At 41.3% G+C, this 21,318-nt stretch overlaps 1 protein-coding gene and 1 long non-coding RNA gene across 2 annotated transcripts; one reads left to right on the forward strand and one right to left on the reverse strand.

Moving 5' to 3' along the window:
* Positions 1–2,028: 2,028 nt before the first annotated feature.
* On the reverse strand, positions 2,029–21,217 carry slc17a7a (solute carrier family 17 member 7a). The gene is made up of 13 exons (XM_065964372.1): positions 21,069–21,217; positions 10,104–10,356; positions 9,201–9,319; positions 8,947–9,061; positions 8,779–8,866; positions 8,502–8,588; positions 8,029–8,171; positions 7,742–7,891; positions 6,920–7,052; positions 6,287–6,397; positions 5,236–5,363; positions 5,061–5,130; positions 2,029–4,705 (listed from the first exon to the last, which is right to left on the reverse strand). Exons 1-13 carry the CDS (start codon positions 21,128–21,130, stop codon positions 4,383–4,385), a joined length of 1,782 nt encoding a protein of 593 aa, XP_065820444.1. The 5' UTR covers positions 21,131–21,217; the 3' UTR covers positions 2,029–4,382.
* On the forward strand, positions 5,378–7,020 carry LOC136182996 (uncharacterized). Its single transcript, XR_010668840.1, has 3 exons — positions 5,378–5,632; positions 6,273–6,437; positions 6,890–7,020. It is a non-coding gene; the product is annotated as an uncharacterized lncRNA (long non-coding RNA).
* Positions 21,218–21,318: the final 101 nt, after the last annotated feature.

The following is a 21,318-nucleotide window of genomic DNA, read 5'->3' on the forward strand; positions in this document are numbered from 1 at the left end:
AACCAATCACACGGCTGCATTTAGATAGACGTTTCAGCGGACCAATCACAGTGCAGCTTTTAGTGTAAAACCCTCCCAGACATAGCAATTCTGTCCAATAAGAAAAAGGAGTAGCCCTACTTGGGCGTGACCTGTCAGACAAACTTCTTTCTGGTGTCTTCAACTCCACCTTAATCCAACATTGATCATTACTCACGTAAACATCATTTAATCGCTTAAAAAAAATATATATATATATATATAAAATTCTAGAAAATTCTACATTTCATACACGATAGCAACCAACGCAAATGCATTTAATTATCTCTTACTCAATGAGCTACGCCGGCGTTTTCTGATAGTTTTGTTTTGAAAAGTGCAAGCGGAAGTGACAGTGTTGTAGTGTGTGTGGTTTGACGCTAGGTGGGGCACCAGCATCATCCAGACATATAAGGGTCCAGGTACAAATGCAAGACAATGAGAAAAATATAAAAATATATAAAATAAACAACTAAGGGTTTTGTTTGTAAGTTATATTCTTCTACAACACTGACAAGCTTTGTTGAATTACCAGTTTTTATAACTTGAATGGCCTTTATGTAGGCTACATAAGACATGGAAGAAAAATCTGAGTTGTACTTTTGACTACTTGAATTGTTGTAAATGGGATTCCCCAGGCACAAAGATATTGTTGACTAGAAAATAAATGTCCTTTACAGAGATTTGTTCCAGCTGGACAATTTTGGGGTAACACCAGTCATGAACATCCTGCCAGAAAGCTTCAGAGTATTAACATTGAAAGAACACATGAGCGTCAACATCATGATAAAACACCTCAATATTTACAGTCTGAATGGATACACACCACAGACTGATATAAGATTATTATTTACAGTCAATGATAACACACCAGCATTAAAAACTACAGCAACAGATTCCTGTAACAAAGAAACATCACTGCCCCCCAGTGGCCACAGTGAGGTACTGCAACACTATATTTAACAACTGTGTGAGGTTTGAAGCGATTTATAATTTATTTTTAAGTTACTTATTATTTCGTTGAAGATACTTTTTTAGTTTACCTATGAGAGGTAACTATGTAAAATAAAATCCTTAAAATTTAGTTCTGCTAACTATTTATTTTTAGCTAAAATGTATTTTTAAATAATATGAACTAATTATGCTACCTGTCTGTCACTAAATTACGAACAAAAATGAACGAGTTATTAGCTAAAAGTATCGAAGTATTTTGAGATAAAGATAAATTTCTTTGGTAAGAAGTTAAGTTGGCATTTCAGTGTGTTTGCTGCCATCTTGTGGTCACAAGGTAAGACTGCAACACCACATTGAATCCATCAAGGTAGCGTCAATTAACAGATGATAATGCTATCACTTCCGGTAGTGTCAAACAGCAACTCATTTAAACGATGAATTCTAAAAATACAGACCAACTTTGAAGCTTTTCGACCGGCAGTGACAGAAAATATGACACGATTATTTCGTTTAACCACATAAAGAGTCTTCTCGGCTCCACCTACAACATTATTATCTATATCAACAATATAGATAATAAAATATGATTTTTATAAGAATCTCGAAATAACTTAAATTAAATGCACTTTCTTTAACATGATCGATCCTGTTGGCTAACATATTGTTGCTTTATTTCTAGTTTCACTACAGTTAAACACGCACACACCCCACGGAGCACGCACCATGCTCCACCCTCTGCACCGTCATCTTTACTCCCCTTCTCTGTGACGTCCATCCCCCCCCCCCCACACACACACACTCACACACACACACACACACACACACACACACACACACTATCCCACTGAGTGCATCTGCTCTCCCATCTAATCTTTGCCTAAAATCACGGAGATAATCCTGCATCCATCTGTCCCGAGAGAAAGACAGAGAAGTAACATTGTGCAGAAATGATGTAAAATAAAAAATCCACACTGATTCACTGCATCATCATCATCATCATCATCATCATGCTGCAGCTGATAAACCCTGAAGACATGAATGGGCTGAAATAGTGACATCATTATAAATTGCTTAAATTTTATTATACACAAGGATATCTCACATATACATTGTTTTTTTTTTTTTTTACATAGAATACTTTTTAACAGTTTTATCATTCAGAGATTTTTTTTTTTTTACTCTGATTCCCAGCACACGTTTCATCATCATCAAGAAGAAGAAGAAGGAGGAGGACAACATCGGAACAGCCATTAACTGAGACAAAGAGAAACTTGATTAAAAACACACACCGATACGACACTTAAAAAAATGAAATCGTTCACAGGAATAAAATCATTCATGTCTTCACGACATTGCACTCAGAAAACAAAGTAATGTTCCTTTAAAACTTTTGTAAATGATTTATGGATATACCAACGCCGCTCGCCATCAAACCCTCATTTGAGACTAAATGATTTATTTTCAACATTCCAGAAAATGTTACTCAAACACTGAGCTCAAATCATCAACCGTCTGTAACACAAAGAGAAACTGATTCATTTTATAATTTAGTGATCAGAAAGAGAGCGGTCTGCAGATGAACGTTCAGATTTGAAATCATAAAAATCTTCACTGCTGGTGAGCCGGTATCGAGCAGAATGCAGAATCTGTGTGTGTGTGTGTGTGAGTGCTCATTTTGTTTGTTGTATGTTAGTTTGCTCCAGGGGCGTGTCCAGAGCCTCTGGGTCCAGAGCGGGGTCCAGAGGTGGCATTGGGGGCCCCCCTCCAAATCTGATCGGCCACCCCAGGTGTATTTTAAATTGTAGATAAATACTTTGCACCTCTGGACTTGTTAGCCAGCTGTCAGAGCATCAGGGAGGAGGGTGCTGCTCTTACAGGGTGCGAGAGGAGCTGATGTGATTGGCCGATTGTTGCAAAGCCTTTTGATGACAAATAATTTCAGACTGTTCCAAATTGTTTCCGTGTGTGTGTTTCACACCGACAGCAGCGATAATACCAAATCTCTGAGCCACCACCGCTCCCTCTGATCACTGTGCATGCTGCAGCTGACTGCGCTGCATCAAATGAGGTGTGTATGTGAGGAGAGGGACGGCCCCGCTCATTAAAGCATGCTCACCGCACAATGTTTCAGCACCTGCACCCAACACAACAACACACTCACTGTCACACACACGCACACACAAACACACATAGACATCTGAGAGGCTCTGACCCACCAACTCAAACATGTCTGACATTACTAAAGACAAGAAAACAGCATCAACAGAGAGAAGAAGAGGGAGAGCGTGGGGGGGTTAGATACCGAGGGAGAGGAAGCCACTGAGACACAGAAAGGCAGAAACAGACGCAGCACGAGCCGTGACGCTCGGGAATACCGTCGTTCCTCGCTGGTTAAGCAGTGAAACCGCAAAGCAACCATCCCACTCTGCTCTTCATTCTGGGCGACCTCTCTAATGGGAGCGCGCACACCAAACGGAAAGTCACGATTATCTGATGAATACTCATGTAGCCCATGAGCCAAGCTGGACGTGACCCAGTTAGGTCAGGCCCAGGTGAGATTCATGCAGCTGTGTGCGCACACACACACACACACACACACACACACACACACACACACACACACACACACACACACACACACACACACACACACACACACACACACACAAAGGTGAGCCTGTAAAGCTTTACAGTCTCAAGCACCTTTTTCCTCTTTCAGTAGTTTAAACGCAGTCGACAAGAATGTCAAACATGACTGATTCTTGTCGACCTGTGTGTCGACTAAAACATGCAAACACACTCAAACTACACACAGGCTGTACAGACAGTGTTTTTGTGGCATGTATCATCAGTGTCTGGTAATGATTGTGTTTTATATGCGTATTGATTTGATCAGATGAACAATACAGTTTCTCAAAAGTTTCTAAATTAAGTCCCAGTCTCAACATTTTAGTACAACACAATGCCAGCGGCTTGAAATAGCTGCTGTAAAAGCAAAATGTACACACACACACACACACACACACACACACACACACACACACACACTCCTCAGTGATGTTGTGGAAATAGCTCGAGAGCAGGAAGGAAGTCTGGGAAATGAGTTCAGTTTTTTGCGATGAATACTGAATGTGTTTGTGTTCATGAAGAACTCCGACTCATGCATGCACATGCCTACACACACGCACACCCCACATACACAAACACACACACATATACCAACACACACACACACATAGACAGGAATGAATCAGATCCAAACTTTTGATATGTGCGACTGTAAAGATTTGTACAGAAGCACACAGCAGGTCCGTTGAGTACAGCAGGAGCTCTCTTTCAATCCCTCTCCATAAAACAATCTTCCTTCTTATGTTATCTTGTTTTTTATAAACTAGTGTCACGTCAGTTTTCTATGTCAGCTCCCTCTCCTCTCCTCCTCCGTACATGTAGGAGTTGTATCCAGGTGGTTGAACGTACTCCTCAGACTTATCCCAGTCCGACACCCATCCAGCGCCGGCCCCTCCTCCTCCTCCTCCTCCTCCTCCGCCTCCTCCTGCACCTCCTCCTCCGTTTGAGCCGACAACCGGTTGGCTCATGGCCCCGTACTGTCCGCCACCGCGGTAGATCTCCTCTGTCTCATTGGCCAGCTCGTCCTCGTCGATGATGCCGCACTTCTCCTCGCTGGTGTCCTCTATGTCGGCCCACGGCTGCTTCTCTCCTGACGCAAAGAGTCCTGGTGAGGAGGAGATCAGTGTTTAGACTTAGTGTAAAAAACCTCCAGATCTTCACTCATATTTTTAAACAAAAACTGCTGCAAGAGAAAGAGAGAGCAGGATGAATCAGTCCATCTAAAATCCTCCTGCAAACTGTCTGAAGAGCACAAATACATTCAATTTGTGCAATTAAGACAATGTGCAGAAGTTTACCTGCAATCTGTGTTAATTGACAACAAGAAATTACCCCAACTTCTATTTTTGTTGCCGTGGTATCGGAACAGGAATCAATAACCTTTGCTTTTTACTTTTTTTAAATTCTGGTATCTTGAGAACCCGAGTTTAGACTCTCAGAAAAGCTTCAGGTCATCGTACCGTAAAAAATGACTCCTCCGTAGTGAACGACAGACGCTATGAGGAAGACGCCCTGCCACTCCTCACGTGTCTGAAATGAAACAAAGAGGTCATGAAGTATCAGCCAGCGAGTTTCACAGCTGTTTTAATTTTGTACATTTTTATTTATAGACTGTTTTTTTATTTATTTTTCAACCTTGTGTTTGGTCATGGCTCCCACTATGAGGGGACAAACCATTCCAGATAACGTCCCCACCCCGTTTGAGATGCCCATCAGGATGCTGGCGTATCGAGGGGCGATATCCAAGTGGTTGACATTAAACCCTGATTGACAAAAAACAAAAATCAGTGAACAGCAGAACTTCCAAAAAACAAAAAGTGTGCTGATTTCTCACAACAACAATATGAAGGAAAACATGCTCAAGGAAGTTGAAATCATCATGATGCAAACTTAGTCCTTATCTACGGAAGCCCTAAGAGGACATGCATCCTTACATTTGATTTACTCTCACAGTCTAGAAAACCAAACAGTATGCGGCTCACTGTGACGGACCAGACCACAACATGCCAAGCTGCCACACTTAGGATGTAAGGTAATTTTTGTTTGTGCTTTTAAAAAATTGGGGATACAAGACATGATTCAAAACGATTTGTTGCCACAGGAAAGCGGAGTAAATTAAAGTATGATGCATGTCTGCTTTGGGCTTCCGTACTTATGAGTGCTCCAGGATTAGATGACATTTTGCTGATTTACATCAACGTCAAGATTTTGCCGATATGCTTGTCAACACTCTCCTCTCGCTGCTCTCTGTACTGTAACTATGTAGCCTGAAGCTAGTTAGCTTAGCTTAGTTTGACTAAGACTGGAAACAGCTAGCTCAGTCAATTCATCCTTCCTGACCTCCTGAAGTTTCCCTCGTTGTCTTGCAAATAATCCCAGTTGAAATAAAAGTTCTAACGTCTCAATTAGTGATGTTTGGAGTGCTGCATGAAGCCATGCTCCAGGTTTCTCTCAGTTTCAAAGCTAAGTTAACAATCCTCCGTCTGTAGTCTAAGACTGATCGTACAGATATCATGAGAAAGTGAGCGAGCGCACTACTCCAAATATTGCTTTTAAACAGGGTCAACAAATAATTCTCAGCACATCACTTTTTTCTTTGAGTTCTGTGTAAAATATAAAACTGGACGATCTCTCTCCGAGAACTTCAAACCAAAAAAATCTGATTTACTCAGGTCTCATCTCCTACCTGAGATAGCGAACCCACTGAAGCCCACAGCGAGGACCAGGAAGGAAATGGCCATGCCTTTAGAGTGCGAGTATCCCACCACCAGCAGGAGCGTGGCCTCCATCCCGAAACCTGAAAGAAGAAGAAAATCATCTAAAAACAGCGAGCGAGTGTAGGTGCCATAACGTGTATTTTCTAACTCTGTTGATTATTTTTTGTGTTTTGTTTCCGGTCATTTGCAGTGGCCGTGGCTCTACCTTATTTGACCGACAAAGAGGGTCAGAGAGTTTGAATAGTTTCTGATTACCATCATCGTTATCATCAGTTTTTGGAATTTTGTATAGAATCATTTTCTTTGGTTTAGCAAATAACTTATCTGGACTTTGATTTGATTTGTCACAACTTTAAATTCAACACAACATGTCTTCACCATGACAAGATGAAGACAGTTCGGTCTGATTAGCAGGATAATCAGGTCACTTGATTACCCGCTATGGTGGTCAAATCTTTTTCTATATTTATCTAATTTTCTTTTGCACTCCGAAATGTTTTCTGTAAACTCCTGTTCTTCCTTTTATATGACTCTCACTTCCTCTCTAAGTGTTTTCCTCTTTCTGTTTCCAGTTTCCTCCAGCCATCATGCTTCCGTCTCACCTCCACAGTTCATCATTTTCCTGACGTTGGTGGTGCTCATCAGGTTATGGGTCCTCAGATAGTCAGCCAACTGGCCCCCGATAGGCACGATGATGGTCATCACCAGGTGAGGCAAAGCTGACACCATCCCCACCTGAGAGAGGAAGAGCGGCATAGTGCATGTTGTTTATGACAAGGAGTACCAGGAGCATGCTGCATACTGCACTGCTCCCTCAGGATATATTTTTTGCAAAGACTTCCACAGCCTTGCTCGACATGGGTTAAATTCAGTACCATAGGTGCAAGGTTCTACCATCCATTATTGTAATCCCCATAATTCAGAAATTAATGGAGCTCCTCAAAATATGTGTGTGAAGTTTCTTGTTCTAAATCCACTCTGATCCTGTATTTGATCATGCCTATACCCCTCTATTTCAGCCCTGCTCAGAACAGGCTGTTTCTGTGTCTGTACCTTTAAATATGTAAATGAGCTGTGTCTGACCACGCCCCCTCTCTGGAAGGGCTTGGGTGGTCTCGGTCTTTCTCGCTCCATGTCCTATTGTTTACGGTGAGAAGGCAGACTCAGAGGGCAGAACAAACACCTAGCTGTGGGAGTGTCACCCACCTGGGGGAGGAGTTACTGCCCTTTGTGATGTCACGAAGGAAAAATCTCCAAACAGCCTGTTTGAGCACACATTTTCTGAAAAGTGGAGCAGGTAAAAGACGGAGAGGATGGACTTTTCTCATCATTGGGGGGTTTTGTAGACAGAGCACTGCCTTCTGCCTTCTTTGAGTGACTGTAGCTTTAAGAAAGTTGAGTTAAAAGTGGAGATGCAATCTCACCTTGCTGATCTCAAATCCAAAGACTTCCTCAAAGTATGCCGGCTGGCTGATGAGCAGCAGGTAGAAGGTCCAGCTCCTGCAGAAGTTGGCCACGATGATGGCGTAGACCGGCATGGAGGTGAAGAAGTGTTTCCATGGAGTTTTAAATTTCTGCAGCCAAAAGCAACAAGAAATATTACTGGGGTCCCCTGTCTTCACGGAGATGGTCTGTCTATGTGTTTGTGTGAGAGCCTTTTCAGTGTTAGTTTGATCGGTTGCACATGAAAAACAAAAAAAAAGTGTCGTACTTGGAGAGGATTTAGAAACCCTGCAGATTCTCCGATCGCATCTTCAATGTACTTTCTCTCCTCTGGTGTGATCGTGGGATGGGCTGCGGGACTCTCATAAGACACCAGGATCCAAAACAAGTACCAGAATATCCCAAAGCTGCCTGGGAGAGGACGAGATGGAAACCAGAAACAGAGATTTGTACAGTGGATAAAAAGCAAGAGAAGGCTGTGAAGAAACCCTTTACAGATCATACGAAACAAAGAAGCTAAAGTGCTAATCTGAAACCTGAAACTTTCTTTTTAAACCCCCAAATTAAGATGAAAACCTTACACTAAGAGACTTTGAAAACCCGATACACACATGTGATTATTGTGACTGTTTATGGAAACAACTGTACAACAACTGATAAAAACATGTTTTAATATCCTCGTGGCTAGTACTGGCTCCTAGTCCTGCAGTAAGCAACATATTTGAAAGTAGGGATACTAACCATAGACATAAAATACTGAAGGCCACCCCGTGTATTGCACCAGTATCCCAGCTAGAGGCATGGCCACCACTGCCCCCGCATAGGATCCTGAGAAGGCATCAAACATCAAGAAGAGCAATGAATTATTCATTTTCCATCATGATCGTTTACAGTTTCTGCACTTAAAAAAAACATGACGTGTGCCTGAAAAACAAATGTTCTCATCTTTTAACCACTTTGCATCCCTCTGAAGATACTGAATATTAGATTAGATATTACACATGATGTGAAACTTTACCACAAAAGGCTGTTGTGGCTAATCGACTCCTCTCCAGAGGAGGCGCCCATTTGGCCCAGATCCCGTGGCAGGCTGGGTACGATACACCCTGAAGGACAGAATACAGTCAGGGAAACTTTCATGTAGGAAATTCCTGCAGGTTCATGTGGAAACAAACATGCACTGTACCTCAACAAGGCCCTGGCATATCCTGACCAGTATGACGCAGCTGTAGTGGCAGCGAGCAGCAGACGGGATCAGCATGTTGAGGGTGGATGTGGCCACTATGGCAAAGCCAAAAACTCTTAAACACAAAAGCAAACAAACAAGGAGCCTCAGACTGGAAACGATTTTACAGCAACAACAGAACAAGAGCGACATGAAGACACAAACGAACGAGACACCTGTGTTGTGGAAGAATATTTTTAAGTTTTGAGCGTCACCTGTTGGCTGCAAATTTTTGACATATAAAGCCGCCTGGGATCTGTGTGACGATGTAACCCCAGAAGAAGGAGCCGTGGATCATCCCCACTGTCTCGGGGTCCCAGGTGAACTGTGCTGCCTGCAGAAAGGACAACATATTGTAAAACAAAGACGATAAGTCATCTAAACTTAACATGCTCACAGACTTAGAGTATTAATTTTAAACTCCTTTGAGGTGTTTTTAGCAAGTGATTGTATGCTCCTTAAATAAATATATATTGACACCTTTAATATGACCTACAAAATCAAACTAGACCATCAGTGACAAGATTGACTATTTCTTTATTTTTATTGTTATTGCCTGAAATCACTGCGGAGGATTAGGTGTCAAACGAGACGCCTTTAAAAAAAATGTTCATACCAACCATCTGCTAGACATTTTAAACAAAGCAGGATCTTTTTTTGTTGTTGTTTGAAAACATCATATTTGTCTACAGGACAAAATCAGCCAGAGATAATTGGTCCTGTTTTGTCCACAGGGGGCGCTAAAATCAGCCCAGCGTGTCGCTTTTTTGTTTTGGTCTGTTTTGTTTTGGGTGTTTGTGTGTGAGGGTTTTTTTTTTATGTGGGTTGCTTGTTTTTTGTTGTTATATTTTTCCAAAAAATAAGAAATAAATATGGCAAAAAAATCAGCCCAGAATATGAACTCTCCTCACAGGAGTCAAACTAAATATGTGCACTCATGTGTTATGATTTCCTCTGTTTTGTTTGTTTATTCCTTGTTGTTGTTGTTGTTTAGTTTTATTTTGTCATTTGTATCCTCCTGTTTCTGTTTCCTGTTTACTTTCTGTAGATAATCCTGAGTTTATTTTTCAGTGTTTCCTGCATATTCGTCTCAGACAGACTGATAAAGCTTCACTTACCACAAGCACTTCCTTGTTGCCTCTGTAGACCGTGTGGTCGTTTACCATGCTCACGATGGCCACACCCAGGTTGCACCGGATGCCAAAAGAGATACAGAACCCCAGGCCGGACAGGATGGCAATGATGTACCGCCTCGGCAGGCCGAAGCAGGTGCAGTCCACCACCGGCATCTCCTTCTCCTCCACCAGCTCAGGACGGCCCTCTGCCGATAACTCGATGGTTTCTCCATTTGCCTGTCGCTTGTCGATCAGCCTGGAGACAAAGACAGAGAGCGTCAAGGTAAAGAAAGTAATGTGGAACCATTGGCTTCCAATAGCATCTAAAACTTTAGGGAATTGATTATTAAGAATATGTGAGAAACATTTCCACATGATGTAGAAACAGAAAACAATACTTTTGAGTGGTTGTTAAAACACACTGCATATTTTGTGGTTGTGGTCATGGATCAGCAGCAACCTCCAGGCCTGAGAAATGAAGCCAACTCAAAAGTGCCAAAAATGACAAACCCTTAGTGTCCACTAGAGTCTGTCTCCTGCAGTGAGTCAGTCTCCATAGAGCTCTATGTTAAAATGTCTAACTTTACAGCTGCAGTTCCTCCAGTGTCCACTAGAGTCTGTCTCCTGCAGTGAGTCAGTCTCCATAGAGCTCTATGTTAAAATAAACATGTTTACATCCTGGTACAAAAACAGTTTGAGTCTCTAGATGTCATTTCTCTCTTCAACTGTTCGGGCTGAATGTTTATACAACTCACCTGTTTACATTATATTAAGGTTTAAAGGGATGTAGAATTAGGGGGCGTGGCTTCTGGCTCCAGTTACACTTTCGGCTGAAATTAGACATTATTTCTCTGATGTGTTTTTTTACTGCAGCGATCGATTCGTCATAGACTCTTCATCTCTTGCACATACACAGACACACCTCTATATGCACCATGTTGCGTTTATGTCTGACTCAGCGTGTCCCAGCAGGTGGAAGCAGCTGTCACTAGCAGAGGAGCACATTCCCCCGGTGTCCGCTTCTTCACGACGCCTGGGACCTGCTGCCATAACGGTCTGTTCAAGATGTCCACTCTCTGAGACCAAATGGTACCTGATTTTATCACGACGTGTAACTGACTCGACAGACGTGTGTGTGCGCTTCACTGTCAGGTCAATCACGCCCAGATAACAGAAATATGTTTTCCTTTAGGTCTGAACATATCCTGTCAGTTTGTACTGACATATTAATGTTTGAGATCTGAAAGGGACATTTTGAAAAACCTCTGAAGGTTTACAATTCCCTGAATTGTAAAATGCATTAAGATGCGTCAATATTTGAAGTTTTATTTCCAAAAATACATCCATCCCTTCATGCATGTTTTAAGCTTTAGTCTAGGGTTTTTTTTTTTAACGAAGGAACTGTTGCGCTTCATTTAAATCCTTTAATTAATAACCAGTTTGTCTTAATAGACACACAATCATTTCCCGAAGACTGTTACTCTTATTGCAAGACTCCTTTTAAAAAAAAAAAAAATGGCAAGTGGTATTTTTTTCCACAGGAGTCAAACAGAGAAGTCAGGAGAGCGGCCATCTGTGTATTCTAACCTCCATGCTCTTAACAACACACCCTCCCTCCCTCTCTCTCTCTCTCTCTCACACACACACACACACACACACAGCTGACAGATCACGCTTTCTGCAGACATGTTTTATTCTCCGATTGAACCAGACGCAGTGCCACACCTTCACAGTATTTCTCTTGAACCTGAGTGTGTTTTTACAGTGTAGCGCTCTCCTCCCATCAGGCTGATCTAGTTAGTCAGTGAGCTGAAGAATTATGCACAATCACCACAACGATTTGTTCCATGTGATGAGGATGGTTGAATTCTTAAAAAGCTGAATAACATTAGAGCTCAGAAATCAAAGGTTTACCGAGATGAACACTCGGAGACAATCCGTCTCTCCTGGGCGGCCGGCTCTCTGCACACTCAAAATTCAGGATAACTTATTCACGCACGCTAACACAAGACAAGTCCGACTCTGACACTGGTTAATTATTGATGCATTTTTTTGGGGGGGATAAATAATTTACTCCAACTTTTACACCACATTCTGTCAGTATCTATCTGTTGGCCTGTTTATCTGCAGCGCTGCACAAACTCCTCGTCTCATCATGTGCTTATATTTCTATATTATGCATGTGGATTTGACTCCCTCCCCCATTCCCACACGGCACACTCTGCATAATCTCTTTGTACATCCATGCAATCAGACAATCAACCAAACAGAGAAAAGATATACAGGTGTAACGATGCTTGAATTTAACCTGAGTTCATTGCACAATACTCTTCATATAAAATAAAAACACAATGGACAAGAGGAAAGTAAGACTTTGTTAAGCAACATTTGGGAATTTGTAGGAGATTAGAGAGGCTGCGTCCTCGCTCTCCTGCCTTCTCTCTCTCTCTCTCTCTCTCTCTCTTAATCTGTCACAACATTCAGATTAGGATTACAAAAATGATTTACTTCCGGAAATGAATATGGAAGGAAAGACGAGCGCGGGGCGTGGTTCAGCCTCTCCCTCCAACATGGCACACTCTCTGCTGAGTTCATGCTGCCCTTTGATTCAGGTTTTTATTCTCTCTTCAGTCTAAATTTATGAAGTTCTTTGGCGTTTTAAATCTGACATTAAATGCTTCACAAAATGAATCAAATTTATTTTGCAGCAGCTACAAAAAAACACGTTTCTGTGGGTAAATATTCCATATTTAGATTTTCACAAAAGGCACCTCTGTGGCTGACACAGGGACATAAAAAAATGACTGTTTTTAGCCACTATTCATTAATGTTTCAGCTACAGTACAATCAGATAAGGTTGTCAAAATGATATATACTTTATCAATTATTTGACACAACAGGTTTTAAAACGATTCAATTTAAGTTGATTAATGATCAACGGTATCAAAAATACAGAAGCTTTAAAAAAACACAGATTTTCAGCCATAGTTCAACCAAAAACCATCACAAGAGAAAGAGAGCAGCGGTCTACTGAACTCTCAGGGTGGAAGATTCTGACGTTTCTCAGAACTTGTTGGCATCACATGAAGATGCAAAAGTTACCTTTATACCTCTCACTAGCAGAGGAGGTGACATTGTCTGAATTGCAATAAACACGTTTCGGTATCAAAAGTGTTTTTGTAGTTTAAACCGTGTGCAGGAGTTTGCATGCAATGTTTGGTGATGACTCATAGATGGTTCTATTTTAATCCAAAATTTAGTGCTTTGTAAATTCTACTTTGTGTTTTTGCTGCTGCCTGTCTTGGCCCGGTCTCCCTTGAAAAAGAGGTTTTTAATCTCAGTGGGACCAACCTGGTTAAATGAGAATAAAATAAAAATGAACGACCCAATATTAGATTTTTTTTGTTTTTGTTGCTGCAGCATCTAAACAAACCGGTGTCGATATCAATTGATTTTTACTGATTTCATATTGAAGGTTAAAATTCTGGAATCGTGACAACCCTACTTTCAGGCACATGATGTGCAGCAGCTAAAGTGTGCATCACAGTGCAGGAACGAGAGATGAAGCAGTGACCAAGTCTGCAAATTGAAGCAATGAATTGATCAAAAAGCACGCATGCTGCTGTCCTCTCTGTATGAAACAAACATGCTGACTCGCCCCCCTGAGTGGAGCTCAGTATCTCACTTCTCAGTTAGTTCCGGTTGCAGGAGGATCCTCATTAAAGCTCACGACAGATTGCAGCCTGACACCTTCACATACGCTACCAGCTAACGAGCTAGCCCACAGCAAAAATGGCTGTTAATTACAGATGCTTCCCACTAAAGGGCAATCTGACCCAAGTGTACATGCATGTGTCTCAGAATAGCTGTGAGTTAAGGGTGAATGTGATGCTTCACTGTCAGCATACAAACAAACACAGTGATCTATGGAGTCAGCAGAATGTGTTTATTGCAAATGGCTTCCTCTCTGAGTCCGTGCAGGTACGAGACACACATATAGAAAAAGGACTTTTGTCCCAGGACATTTGGCTTTGTGTGAGGCCCTCCGTTCTGAGCCTCTTCCTCTCAGCTGATGTAACTCTTCTTGCCAGCGTAGCGAGGACCTGATTGGTCTCAGCTGGCAATGATTAATGAGCGAGAGAGCATGAGCAGGCAGGAGCGCCGTGACCCCAGGCTCTCTGAAATATCATAATTACAGAACAGTTACAGACCCAGCGGAGACTCTCAGCAGTGCTCACACCTCACACTGAGATCATAGCTGAGCGTCTCACCTGAGCACAGGAAGTAAAGTTCAACCTGAAAGAACGAAGCCTGAATAAAAACCTGATGTGAAATGTTTAAGGTCGACCGGACAAGCTCAATAAATGATCTACTCTCTAGGAAACAAAGACTTTTAATGCATTTTAAACTCAATGTGAGTGGGTTTAATCAGTTGAAATATTTAGTAGGAACATCATACGGAAATCCTAACAGACAAACTCAGTTTTCTTGAGATTTAGACTCATTTATCTCATTTTAGGATTTTATCATGAGAATGGGTTAACTACAGCGGCGTCTCCACATCTGGAGGAATGATCCGGTTATCATGGGAAAACCAGCATCGTTATCCCGAGCTAATGAAAGTCAAGATCTATAGGAATCAACATAAATGTTACCACTGGTAAACAGAGTCTTACCTTAGATTTAAATGTATAGATGTACTGTAAGTCCACTAAGAGCTTCTGCACTTAACTAGATCTTGGTAACATTTTCTTTTTTGCATATTCACCATGATTACTGAAAGGAATGAAGCGGGAAAAATACTCTTAATAGTGCTCACTAACCTGACAACGATTGTCCCTGTAAATAGATAAATTGCTTCTTGTCATAAAATATGAGAAAGTCATTTAGAAATTTAATTTTATAAAGAAAATGTCAAGTTTTAAATTTCCCTAAGACAAGGCGATGTATTTACAGAGCTTAAGGTAACCATCTGAACCCGACCAGTGTTTAGATTATCTGACACAGACGACACTATTAATAATCTATAACGAGCATTATACTGAACTTCTTACACACATGCCTAAAGCTAACGTTTGCATCCAAATAGTTTGATTACCTTCCTGTTGACTCAATAATCAACCAAACAATGCAGCTCTTAAGAAGCGTTAATCTCCAGTCGACCTACAAGTTCACTTATTTCCTCATTCACCATGCCAGGTTTTTATTTATTTAATTATTTAAAATGTTTTTAACCAGGAGAATTAAGAATCGAGATTAAAGAGAGTCCTGACGGAGAGAGGAGCAGCAGCTCATTGAACAAGTTACAGACATAAACCACAGAGCAGAAAAGTCATCATTCAAATCATCTACAACCTGAAGCTTCGTCCTCCAACACTTTTAATCTACTTTAAAACAGATTTAAAGAGACCAGCTGCAGGAGAGTCCAGGCTGCAGGAGCAGAGGACCTGAAACTCCTTTTCCTCATATTTAATCATATATCATCTTAAATAAACACACCGATGGCCAGCAGGGTTGTCATGACAGCAGCATTCTGCACTTCAGTATGAAACTCATAAAAATCGAACGATATGAATACCTGTTGGATACCACAGAAACTAAAAAACAGAAGTCTGACCCAATATTGGGTAATTTATTGTTTTCAAATCTCAAGAATTGCAGGAAAACTCCTGAACGCTGACTAAATACAAAAAATTAATTGGCAATGTTTTGGTACTGAAATGTTACCAAAGTTTTTATGCAATTTAGGAAAGTGTCACCTCCTCCAAAATGAACCACTGCTGCTCGCTCTCTTTCTCTGTTGTTGGTTGAAATTCACATTTCCGTGTTTGTGCAATTTAGACAGCGTGCAGGAGTTTGGATGCCATTTTTTAAAGATATTTTTGCCTTTATTGGAGAGGACAGCTGAAGAGAGACAGGAAATCTTGTGAGTAGAGAGCGGGGGGATGACATGCAGCAAAGGGCCGAGATCAGATTTGAACCCACGGCTGCTACAACGAGGACTGTAGCGTCTGTACATGAGGCGCGCAACATAACCACTAGGCTACTAGCGCCCAATGGTTGCCATTTTTAGATGGATTCATACCTGTTGCTTTTGGTACTTTTTGATGCACTGATCATAAAATAATAGAGAGCGTATCATTTTACAACACGTGGTATCAAAGTAAACACATTTTGACGACCTTCAGAGCCAGTAATGATTTCTTCATAAGAAGGTGAACAATTTGAACTCAATTTCCTTCTCTCACTTTGGCTGTAACACTTTCTATAAATTCTTTATAATTTTTTCTCTTGAAAGGGTTTTTACTCTAATATCTCAGCTACACCAGAATCACCCTGCATCTGTCACGTGCTGGTTGGCGACCTGGGACCTTTGTTAGCCTGTATATTAAATTCACCAATTCACAGAGCGTTCTGTGTAATCCTCTCATAAGAGGATGAAGGATAGAGGGAGAGAGGCAGACAGAATATTATATAACACCAGGCGCCATGGTGGTCATTATTTGTCCGCTTGTGTGTGTGCTCAATTGATCCTCCATTGTGCTTTAAGTAAAGCCGTATGCCTCGTGTCAGCCCTCGACAGTCTTCTAAGTGATCTCCCATCAGTCGGCATCTTTTTGGAGCTCATTTGTTTGGGAATACTCGTGTGAGCTTCAGGAGTTTTTTTTTTCTTTTTAAAATGGAGTTTCTGCAGCTCGTCTGTAATTTGGTTAGTGGTGTCTCCCCCCTTCCTCCACGAGCCGTTCACTCTCCCTGAAGTGAACAGATTGGGTCTCTGTGGGACTGTTTCACCCAGGGAGACATCCTCCTCCCCATCCTGTCACACCACTTTTCTCTCTCTCTCTCTCTCTCTCTACTAAGAGCACACACGCAGGAGACACACACACAGATACAGACACACACACACACACACACACACACACACACAATGTTCAAACATCCACACGTGTGACCTTCATAGACTCATCCTCTAAATACTCACATCCAGGGTTGTCTCGATACCACAGTTTTCATATCATTCTAGTAAAAATCATATCGATACCTGTTTGCTACCATGGCAACAAAAATAGAAGTCCTCCTGTGCACCGGATATTGACCAAATATCTTCAACAACACGTAATCAAAACTCGCAGGAGAACTTGTGCACATTGTCTAAATTGCACAAAGACATTGGCAACATTACGGTCTCTAAAACAATGTATTTATGCCCTTTAAGACCGTGTCCTCTCTCCCAGCGTGCAGGAGTTTGATGGATTCATTCCTCTCCTACACACCTGTCGTATAAAATAGATTTAAAGCTCAGGTGTTTTTGGATTTGATCAATCATTAAAGTAACAGATTGAGTTGTTTGAGAGCACATTGTATCCAAAAAAAGCGCCTTGACAACCTGACTCAGGTCATGTCACTCCACTACAAACACACACGCTGCTTCTTACTTCCTCCTGAAATAGATGGTGTGTGTGTGACAGTAGATGCAGCATAAATGTAGTTTGTAGGGTACAAACATCTTTTTCTGCCAATAACCGGGCATGCTGAGTGGAGTGATCCCTTTCCAAAGCGCTCGGCTTTTACAGATCCGTATAAACCTGTGTACATGCCACTACTTTCACTCATAACACAGACATACAAATGATAAAAAAAAAAATAAAAATAAAAATAGTGTTTTTTTTATTTGTGAAGTCTTCAAAAGCAGCCCGGATACAGCGTGATTTCTTTCCGCCTCAGTGATATTTTGCTGCCAGCAGAGCGGCCATCTTTACGCTTGACATCCAGTCCAATAGCTCTGACGTTATCACCGCCGTAATCACAATGTTTTTACTGTAATCATCACCAAAACCCCTGAGCTGAAGTGAGGCAGCCCCATGCATCAGTCCTAATATCAGACCTGTTATTACATGTGAGTAAGTGCAGCGCTGAATTTCACAAGTTTCCATAAACATGACACCAGGGAACCCCTCTGATCGTGCACATGGACAGAGGAGGGAAGCCAAGAAGCAAAGCTGCTCTGTGCCTCGGTGCTTTTAAAGTATTAATGTCACGAGAGTAGTGTGATAAATAAAACAACAACTGACAAAAGAAATTACTCGGATTAAGAGAATGCCAAAGAATTTGCAACATTTGCAGAAGTCAGAAAGATAAAAAAGAATCAAGCATACGTTGATCTCGTTCTTATTTCAATATCTGATTTAGACATTTTCCATGGAAGCCTGAAGGGGACATGCATCAGTGCATTTTATTTAACTCAGTGTTCCTGCTGTGATAATGAGTAAACCTTGATTGTTTTGTTGACTAATTTATCTTTTTATCTCGGGGTTACAGCGCTGGCTTTCCTGTGATAACGTCTTCATTTCAACAGTTTTCTCATGATATCGTTATCATGGAACAAACCAGCGTTGCTTTCCCAAGAGAATGAGATAAATAAGACAAGATCTCCAGTAAAACAACCAAATGTTACCGGTTATCAAAGGAAAATTGAGTAAAATAAAATATATGGATGTGTGTCCTCTTAGGGCTCCCGTACACGTTTCAGAAAAGGTTACTGAAAATGTTGCACTTCACTGAACGTACCATAGATTAAAAATGGATTAGCTGTTATGCTCTGCTTTGTGAGTTATTGTGAAGTGAAACATGAGCTCTCCTTGTGAAGCCGTGCGATCCTGCTGATGCACTCAAACAAAAATATTTGTGAGTTTAATGACATGAAGCAAAAATGTCCACTGGATCTGATTATAAAGCTTTAAGATGCAGATATAAAATCATGATAAGATGACAGTTGAAATATGATATTTCTTGGAGAGCTGTCGAGGAGGTGGATAGATGATATTTAAACATTCATTTGAAAATGTTAAAGTGGGAAAAGTGAGAGTGGAGACGTGGAGTGCACTTGACCTTACAGTGCTGGAGTTTATTGCTTACCTAGTGGAGTTTAATATAGAAACAGGAGATGCATTCTGATGGAGAAAATGTTTAAATAATAGATGAACTTCTGGCTGCTTTCATCGGAAGGGATTTTGTCTGTGAGGTGGTGAGATTGCACACTGTGCAGGGATGTCCTGAGCTCAACGTGCACCAGATTCACAAAAATCTGGACAGGATATTCACCTTTTCTGATGCAGCCACTGCCCAGTGCTTAACACATAAAAAAAAAAAAACGAGTTCAGTGGCTAAGCCGGGGAAACGGCCACTAAAACCAATCTGGATGCAATCTCAAACATCACATCTCTCATAGCATGAGCCGCGGCCGTGCACATGCACATGATGCATGGCACACGACCAGTAAGGGAGAACAAGCCTGAGATTTGCATGTCTGTTAATCTGGGAAACTTATCTGCACTGGTTTCTCAATGGATGGACGGATGGATGGATGAAAGGATGGAGAAGGAGGAGGAGGAGGAGGAGGAGGGAGCGGCTAGAGGAAGTGACATGGGCCAGGATGGAGAGAGTGGGAGGGGAGAGTTTAGGGATTTGCGTGGCTCGACAGCTGGACTGAAAAACAGGCTATTTCAGGACGGGATTTATACGTTTGGTTGCTACCTCAAATCCTGAGAGAGCAAAGCTTAAAGCGATGGTTATTGCATGAGGTTCTATCGGTGTCTTTAATCTGTCCTTTTTTACTGAAATATTGCCAGAACACCAACCGCTGCTGCAACTTCTGTACTGATATGCAATTAATTAACGCAAATACACCAATTTAACACATTTAAAAAAAGAGAAAAGATACTAAATTTAAATATTTGGATGTTTTCCTTATATTATATTTGAACAGATTCAGCTCAGGCCTGGAGAAGTTTTATACAAATGTAGACATTTTGTTAACAGACAGAAAATGTCTGAGAAAATCTTAAAATCACAATCTCCTACACTCCATGGTAAACTCATTTTCTCTAAAACTGATCAAAGAAAGCTGAAAGTGGAAATCAATGGATATGTAATGTTTGAAAAAAATGTGCTGTTGCCTTTTCAATTTCAGTAAATCATATTCTAAAGCTTTAATCAGCCCAGCATTAAACTACTGCAGCGGTGATGATCAATGGTCGTTTCTGTTTCTTTTTGAGCAACAATGTGGTTAAAGCAAAGAAGAGAAAGAAAAATGTAACATCTGTCCTAAGAAGCAAACAGATTTTGTAAAGAAGTTTATCATGTCTTAAAGTTTCATATTCACCCAAATTAAATCAGTAAATTAAGAATGATATAAGCTACAAATATAACCCATGTAACACTTTCTGACCTCAAGACAAAGGTGAAATATATATATAGATAGATAGATAGATAGATGGGTAGATAGATGGATAGGTTTTAGGTTTTGTGACTTTGGTTGCATCTGCTCAGCACTCTCACTCAGCCATGCCGTGCCAATAACGCACGGATCCATTACGTAACCACACTTTCTTCTCGTCTCAAACATCAATACTCTCAATCCACTCTGAGCCGAGCCAAATCTGACAACAGTAAGTCCATGTTTTAGTATTTAAAAAAAATGAAATGTACGCGATAAAGAACGAAACCAAACCTCCATGTCGTCCACATGCACTCTATGACGAGCTCACTGCGCTTCCAGTGCGCATTTTTCATCCAGATTATAATTCTCCATACTCAGATTCTCTTTTCAAACCGTGTACATTTGCGCAATATTTAAGTTTAAAATAACAAAGACAAAAAGATTACTTTCAAAACATTTCACACACTTTTATCGATTTGATTACTTTAAAATCGCTGCGCAAAGCTGCACTTTTCCCGCTATCTGCGTGATGTTTGCAGCGTTAATACCACAGGCGCCTCTTTTCCTCTTTAAAAATCAATAACAAGGAAACTTTTTCCTACTCTGGAGAGTAACTGTCCGGAGGAGAGAGGATGCGAACCTGCAGCAGGATGAACAGCAACTAAAAAACAACAGCAGCCCTCTGCTAACGCGTGAAAAACGGACAAAAGTCAGAAGTGGAGTCAGGAATATTTAGGATAGTTGTGTACCTGTTAATTTTCCCCAGAGTTTTGGCAGCGGCCGCCTTAAACCTGTCTGGTCGGATCTCCATCCTTGCAGCTTCTTGACCCGGCCGGTGTGCTGATGTCCCGCGCGCCCTCCTGTCCTGCCTGAGCGCGCACACTCCTCTCCCTCCCTCCCTCTTTCTCTCTCTCTCTCCCCCCCCCCCCTCATCCCTACCTATCCCACAGCAGCCGCACTTCACTCTCAGATGGGCCAGAGGAGAATGAAGGCCTTTCT

This window comes from Labrus bergylta, chromosome 16 (assembly GCF_963930695.1).
Source record: "Labrus bergylta chromosome 16, fLabBer1.1, whole genome shotgun sequence".
Taxonomy (NCBI): domain Eukaryota; kingdom Metazoa; phylum Chordata; class Actinopteri; order Labriformes; family Labridae; genus Labrus; species Labrus bergylta.